The 7531-nt window shown below is 51.8% G+C and overlaps 1 protein-coding gene across 1 annotated transcript; it reads right to left on the bottom strand.

Annotated features, from left to right (window-relative positions):
- Positions 1-3078: 3078 nt before the first annotated feature.
- BATF3 (basic leucine zipper ATF-like transcription factor 3) lies at positions 3079-7147 on the bottom strand. Its single transcript, XM_062573575.1, has 3 exons — positions 7033-7147; positions 6563-6667; positions 3079-3785 (listed from the first exon to the last, which is right to left on the bottom strand). The coding sequence occupies exons 1-3, from the start codon at positions 7111-7113 to the stop codon at positions 3600-3602; spliced, it is 372 nt and encodes a 123-aa protein (XP_062429559.1). The 5' UTR covers positions 7114-7147; the 3' UTR covers positions 3079-3599.
- Positions 7148-7531: the final 384 nt, after the last annotated feature.

Below are 7531 nucleotides of genomic sequence, written 5' to 3'. Positions count from 1 at the left end.
ATAGGAAGGCTCCTGCAAATAACAACAAATGCAGATAAGACAAGCAGGTATTAGAGAACAAGCAGCAGCTGACAGTGAAAGGTACCAGGGAAAGGAACAGAAAGACGCAAAGTCTGTAGAATAAGCTATTGCAAATGTGTTTTTAAAAAGGTCTGTTTTGAGCAGGACTCTAGATGACTACATGAAGAAGCTTGTAGATGTTCACAAATATAAATGTAAAAGATAAGTGGAAAGGAGTGGATTTTTTTTCTCTTAAATCTATTCTCTTGAGGTATAATAATTGATCTCAGTTATACTTACACTAACCATTTTGGGAGGCTTTGTATTTCTGTTGTTTTTTTTTACCTTTGGAGGCTAAAATTAGCTTTTTGAAACATGACCAATTTAAATTTGACCCAATACTAGCTGAAAGAAATGAATAGACAAATAGCTGAATTGGACACCATCTGCTACCAGAATGAATTCCTTCAACTTGGATAAGTTTGTGCTGAGCATTTTGCTTTTGAATTAGGGTCACAGGAAATACAAAAAACCCACAAATCCATACTAACCAAATCTAGATAAACTGTAACCTTCATCATGAGCCCAGTAGCCAAAATTCAGATTTCTTGGCAACCTTCACTTACATTACACATCCACAAACAAGACTGCAATTCACACAGTACTCCTCATGTGAACCAACATCTGAACACAAAGATCTTCCTGATATACCTGCATCTGAAAACTATGTGAACACAATACAGATCACATTCATAGGCAACAAGTCAAACTCACTGGAAGCTTTCTAAAGCCAGAACACGTCAAGCAGTATTTTAGCCATATATAGATACGAAACATGTCTGTGATAGTGTGTACCCTGCTGGAAAGGGGGAGATTTGGATCTGAAAAAGATCTTTCTGCTGCTTCCTTAACAAATGGGCCTTTTCCTTTCTGTTCTCCTTTCTGGTTCCCTATTTGATGTTACAATTATCCCAGGCTCCGGAACATACTTTCAGTTTTGAAATTCACTATAAACCGGTATCTTTAAGAACAGCTCCTGCAAATAGTCTAATCTTCCTGCATGAATATTGTCCTGTCTATGCTTTAACAGCCTGTACTTCAGTAGTGTGTTGTCCCTTTTGACACATGATTCAGCTATGACATTAATTCTATAAATATATCAGAATGTTGGGTTTATTTGGTTTGGGACACTCATTTTGCTCATTTTTTTTTGCTTGAGGTTCCCAGCTGCCTTTGAACATTAGTCATATAAAATACTGTTTGTGACTGATGCCTTGGTTAAGCTATTAAACAGAAGGATGATGCATAAGGACCTTTGGTAATAGTGCTGGGAAAAAAGTGATGCAACAGATGCAGGAGGAAGAAGCAGCCTAGGCCCTGGAGGGTTCAAAGCCTGCTGTTACTAATGCACAAGGCGTGCAGGCTGGAGCTACACCCTGCGGTTGTGGGAAGGAACTGGTGGCTGCGGTGAGCTGGAGGCACTGAGGGCCTCTGCAGGGCTCCCAACTCTCCCAAGAAAGAGCAGTGCTACCTTGGGCTTATGCTGCTGCTGTAAGCACACAATGCTGCTGTGAATCTGGCTGTCTTCCCATCGAAACTCTGCATAGACATTATACAGTTAACAAGTCAATAAACACAAATGCAAAAACAATGAACTAAGCTTTGCATAGCAGAAGAGGGAGAATACTGCTTACTGATAAGGAATGTACAACAGATCTCAGACTACTGAATGACAAACTGGAGCCCTTTTCTTGGCAGATGTTTAGAAAAATAAATGTGCTGGCTCTCCAGTGTAAGGAGAAGGGAACTGGATCTCCATTTCTGGAAGCAAGCACCTGTGGGACAAAATCCTTGGGAGGATTCTGCAGGGATGGCCTTTCTTTGACAGAGCGGTTGTTCTTTCCTCTCGTTTTTGAACATCTACACAGTTATATGGGAGAGACCATGTTTCTGCCCCAGCTCTGACCTCCACTAGCTCGTTCCCAAGACTAGCCTCAGCTCACTTTATGTACCTATTAAGAGATGTGAGGCATCCTCTCTCTCTCATTCCATCCTAGGCTACACTGAATTTCCCCTAAGCAGATGCAGTTCATTTCCACTATGCTCTCTATTACATCTCTGCTCCTCACAACTTACATGGTGGCTCACATCTGGGGACTGAAGTAATGTGGGTAAGGTAGACAAAGATGCCCATGAGAGCTTCCTTAAGGGTGACATGCAGAGTCCTATCAAGGACTTTATTGGAAAAGCATTTGTGAAATATCCTGAAGCTTTCATTTTCTTTTGCGGGGACTGCACCAGACTTTCTTTCAAGATGATTCAATTCTTACAGGACTATAGGAAAATTTGAAGACTGCATTTAGGCATTAGACAGCTTCTGCAAGTGCTGAAAATTCACCTGGGAACAACCTAAAGAATTCTTAGAGAAGTCAAAGACTATCCTCCTGTTGGTCTTGATCTTCAGGCATCAAACAATGGCATGAAGGCAGAGGGAGTTGGCTACAGTTTCCCCAATTCTTTGTAGTGATCAGCAATTCATCACTTTTAGTTGAGAAGCTTAAATAGAAAAAAAAAATCAGACTATTTTCTGCTGATAAACATACATGTCCAGCTGAGGGGAGAACTTAATCCCTTGAGCTGGACCAAAGAAAATCCAAATGCTGAAGTGAGAGAGTTGGCAAAGGGGTAGAACTTTGTATGCTCCAAAGGCACTCTTTGGGAAATGCTATGAGAAAAACACTCTTTCCCTAGGCTACAGCATCCACATTTCTAGAGCTTGACACTACTAAGAGGCTTCAGAGAAAGCAAGAACATTTTTCAAGGTATTTCTCACTAACATTGTAATTTGAAACAGTAAATCCTGCTTTGGTCTTCCTCCACACAGAACAGGCAATCATCATGGGAAATTGGCCAAACCGTATTTTACGATATAAAACACTCTGAGAACTAATATTATTAGAGCTGATGATTACGGACAGTAAAGAAATAAGGACTGGGAAAGCTCACTTGCTGCATACAGTTCAAAAGAGGAACGAATGAAGTGATGATAAGCAAATAATAAAACAACTGACAGGAAGATTAGCATTAGACTTTGGATTTGACCAGTAAGTAAAAGCAGAGATGTTCAAAAGACATTATATATCGAATAAGGTGGAGAACATCATAAAGATAGGCCATTGCTTTTATTAACCAAACCTGTTTAGAGAAAATCAGCAGCCAGAATATGATCTCTAAGGATGACAACTGACAAAGGGTTACTAGCGGTGGATGTGTGGGAGAAAGGCATCCCTGCCCGCGGCCGGTGCTCTTCTGTGCCTGCATTCCGCGCCGCGATGGTGGGCTGCAGCCTACTTCGACATTGCTGAACGCAAAACCATGGCTCGTAGATTCTGCCAAAGAAGAAGTCACAGTTCAAGCTTTTTTCCATACTGGTGTTTTCCTGAGATTCAGAAGACTATAGCATTTCGACATGGAGAAGACCTGTATGGTCAAGTCCAGTCCTCTTTGAGGGAAGACCTGCACTGTAAGTAGGCAGTTCTTCAAATCTCCCCTGTTAATTGGTGCCTTTGCCCTCGCTGCAAGGTGATAAAGGAGAGCTCTCATCTTGGCAGGCAGCTGGTGAGTGCATCAGGCCTTGGTACGGTCACAAAGTTCATGGAGCAGTGCAATAGTGGACAGATCTTCTCATGATCCTTCAAGACTTCACTCAAGTGTTTCATTTCATCTGTTAGCTTTCCAATTTCTCTCTTCAGAGAGGTATTTTCTTGCTCAAGAGATTCATATTCCTGGAAGGAGAAAAAAAAAGGGGGGGCCTACTCATAGTCAAAACACTCCTTTCAGTGCTTCCACCTTGTGCGTATTCACGTCACCCTAGAAAAAGTGTTGTTTCTGCTTATTACAGATGTGCAAAATGCTCAGGAAAGGCACAGCCTTGGGTAAACCTGGGTGCTTGAACAGGGCAAGTGATCTACAATCCCTGACCTGCGACTCCTCCTGTGGCCCTGAAGATGTGGAGGTGCCCCAGCCTGCATGGCCCCCAGCAGCCCAGGGCTGGGGGTGCAGGTCGCTGCGCTCTGGGGGGAGCAGGAGCAGCCTCTGCCAGCCCTGGCCGCCCCCACAGGCAGAGCGGCGAAAATGAAAGCACCAAGTGCCGGTAGGTACTGGGAAACCCCAGCGCTCGGCATTGCTGGTAAGGAAAAGGCAGCCCCCGCCACCGGCAGCATGGTGCGGCGAAGCAGTGGCTTAGGCAGGCCCTGCTGAGCAGCACACCTAGTATCAGGCATGGCAGCGCTAGCCATTCTCCTCCACCCCTGCTGTGGCTAGAAGCTTGAACGCCTGGGAAGCCAAGAGCAGGCTGGGGAGCTGAATGTCAGGTCAGCTTGCTCCCAGCCCAGCTTTGTCACCAGAAATCCTGACCAGTGCCTCGATTATCCATGACTGGGGCTGCTTTTGTGCTGAGGCTTCTCTGGTGATGAGTAAGCTGCTCTTAACTGCAGAGGAGTTTTGAGGTGCTCTGCAGCATACATCTGTGACGGATGCGAGAATCGCATGTCACATTTCTGTGATAACTGCAAGTCACGAGTGTCCCTGCTGCCAAGACTGCTTGTCCCAAAGAGAGGAAAGATAACGCTTCAGCTCCAGCCCACAAAACCTGCAGGTGTCTGCACCTCGCTGATGGCCTAGGCTCAGTGCTCACCCACTCAATCTCACCTCCCTGGGAAAGCTTCAGAGCAAACTTCAAAGCCTACACGTGCTTGAAAAGAGCTGTTTACCAGCAAAGGGAGAGCCCCTCACGCAGGGCTCCTCTGGCTTTTTCTGCTTCCCTTCTCTTCTGCAAGCGACTGTGCCTTTCTGTGGCGGTGTCAGTTTAATTCGGTTCTAAAACTGTGGTGTGAGGAAGAAATACCCAGCTGAAAAGGCTTCTCTGGAACTCCAAAACCCCCAAGCGCGAGAGCTCGGCTACCCTGTGTGCTGGTGTCCCCTCACAGGAACAGTGGGTGTTTCCTATAAGCACGCAAGTATCTGATTCTTCCAGAAACTCTTAATGCTTCTTCCCAATATCACGGCGTGGCGCAGGCTTCGCGTGCGCCCCGCGCCAAGGCTGCGGGACAGGAATTGCCTTTCTGTGCGTTTGGATGCTGTGGCGCGCAAGAGGGCTTTTGTTGTAGCCGGGGCACTTGGGGCTACCTTGGGGTAAATGTTGGTGCTGCGGCTGCTGTGTTGATCATGCAGCTCGGGACTTTGAGGATGGCCTCTTCTCTCTTGCAAGCACAGAATAAAACACACATGATCTTCCTAAGCAAAAGTGTAGCCAAGCTCCAGCAAAGCTGATCGTCTCTTACTCTGGCTCCGATCACCTTTTTCCTAAAATTCCAAGGACCCAGAGTAAGTGTTACTCTACAGTTCATCTGTACCATTTTCAAGGAAAAGAACAGCAAACTGCTTGTACTTATTTAACAAAATCTCTCTGCAGCTGAGAAAACCTGTCTGGCTAATGCAGATTGCCAACATGTGTAAGATCCTCAGCAGCAGCGCAGTGGAGCATCAGATAGGCTGTCGGATGAGACACGAGTCGGTGACGATTCCACGAAAGCCAGGGGTTACCCCTTTCCCGGAGTACCCTGCAACTGGCTTTCTCAGACGCTGACTCAGAAGAGGTTTGGAAAAAAAAGCAAAACCAAAACTCCCAAGACTCTGCCTCCTGTAGGCAGATCCTTCCACCTTGTGAGGGAGCACAGGCCATCCTCAAAGTCCCGAGCTGCATGATCAACACAGCAGCCGCAGCACCAACATTTACCCCAAGGTAGCCCCAAGTGCCCCGGCTACAACAAAAGCCCTCTTGCGCGCCACAGCATCCAAACGCACAGAAAGGCAATTCCTGTCCCGCAGCCTTGGCGCGGGGCGCACGCGAAGCCTGCGCCACGCCGTGATATTGAGAAGAAGCATTAGGAGTTTCTGGAAGAATCAGATACTTGCGTGCTTATGGAAAACACCCGCTGTTCCTGTGAGGGGACACCAGCGCACAGGGTAGCCGAGCTCTCGCGCTTGGGGGTTTTGGAGTTCCAGAGAAGCCTTTTCAGCTGGGTATTTCTTCCTCACACCACAGTTTTAGAACCGAATTAAACTGACACCGCCACAGAAAGGCATGGTCCCCTCCTCCTCCATCCCCTGCGCGCTGTTCAGCATTCACGCGCTGACAGAGCGAACCCACGAGGCTTAACATGAACCCAGAGAAAACCAGCTCTGCTTTGTCTCAGAGGAGCCCCGTGCCCAGGTCGGCGGGCGGTTGCGGGACCACTTGCGAAGGCGCGGGCAGGAGGGCGACGCACAGGCAAGGCCAACGGCTCTCCGTGGCAGTGCCGCTGGTGGCTGAACGGCCCCGCTGCTTGTCCGGCGCGAGCGCGCCGCAGCAGGGGCTTCTCGGCCAGCGACGCGGCCGTCCCCGCTTCGCGCCCCTGTGCGAGACTGGCGCAGCGGCGGGCCCATGCCTGCTCCAGAGGTGCCGTTTATCGCCAAGCCCCGCGCGCGGCACCCCAGCTGCGCCCGTCGAGTACCCGTTCACCTCATGAAGTTTATCCGCCTTCTGAGTTTGCTTCTTCCGGCTCCTCTGGGCAGCGACTCGGTTTTTTTCTCTCCTCCTTACCTTCCTGTCGTCTTCTTCGTGACTCTGGAAGACAGAAGTCACCTGGATGGTTTTTAAGGTGCAGACGGAGACTCCTGAGGTCCGGCAAATAACCGGTGCCGGGAGCGAGCGGGTGCTGCCCGTTTCACAGCGCCGCCAGGCGCTTGCACCGCGCCAACCACCGCGGAGCACACGGCCCCCGCCAGGGCGACGCGCCCCCCGCCCCACTGCCCTGGCGGGCGCCGGGCGCCCCGCGGCGGGGCCCGAGCTCGCCCCCTGCCCTCGCCCGGGCGGCTCGCGGCTCCCCGGGCCCTGCTCGCGCCGCCGCCGGCGCCGCCGCCGCCGCCCCCTCGCCGCGCGGTTCGCGCCGCCGCTCAGCCCCATGTGCGCGGCGCCGGCGCCGGCCCTACCTGCTGGGCGCCCTCGGCCGAGGCGCTGCGCTGCAGGACGCTGCCCGCCGCCGCCGCCGCCGCCGGGACGGCGCACGACATGCCGCGACGTGCGGAGCCGCCGCGAGGTGCGGAGCCGGCCCGCGGCGCCACGCTCAGCGCCGCTGCGCTGCCCCGGCCCCGCGGAGGGGAGGGGAGGGCCGGGCCGCGCCGGGCCGCGCCGGGCAGGGCAAGGGCGGGGAGGGCGCGCTCCGCCCCGGGCCGCCCCGGCACCTGGCGCCCGCCCGCCGCCGCCGCTGCTGCCCCGGCCCCGGCCCCGGCCCCGGGGTGGAGCCGCCGCCGCCTCCTGCATGGAAATCACGTGGCGGCCGGCGCTGCCCGCGGGAGCCGGCCCGGCCGAGCCGCCCGCGCCGGCCCGCTGCTGCGGGCGGGCTGCGCGCCGGGCGGGCCCGCCGGCGAGCCCGGAGGAGCCGCGGGGAGCGCGCCGGGCGCCGGCTGCGCCTCGCTCCTGCAGCGACCG

This window comes from Rhea pennata, chromosome 3 (assembly GCF_028389875.1).
Source record: "Rhea pennata isolate bPtePen1 chromosome 3, bPtePen1.pri, whole genome shotgun sequence".
Classification (NCBI taxonomy): domain Eukaryota; kingdom Metazoa; phylum Chordata; class Aves; order Rheiformes; family Rheidae; genus Rhea; species Rhea pennata.
Note: the sequence above shows the minus strand (reverse complement) of the source record. Positions and strands in the feature narration are given on the sequence as shown.

Excerpts from the sequence above, each read along its gene's own strand:
- BATF3 (XM_062573575.1), bottom strand. The coding sequence starts at position 7,113 with ATGTCGTGCGCCGTCCCGGCGGCGGCGGCGGCGGCGGGCAGCGTCCTG. Across the intron at positions 6,668-7,032 it reads CGGCCGAGGGCGCCCAGCAG|AGTCACGAAGAAGACGACAG; the intron begins GTAGGGCCGGCG and ends TCTGTCTTCCAG. Across the intron at positions 3,786-6,562 it reads AGGCGGATAAACTTCATGAG|GAATATGAATCTCTTGAGCA; the intron begins GTGAACGGGTAC and ends TTCTCCTTCCAG.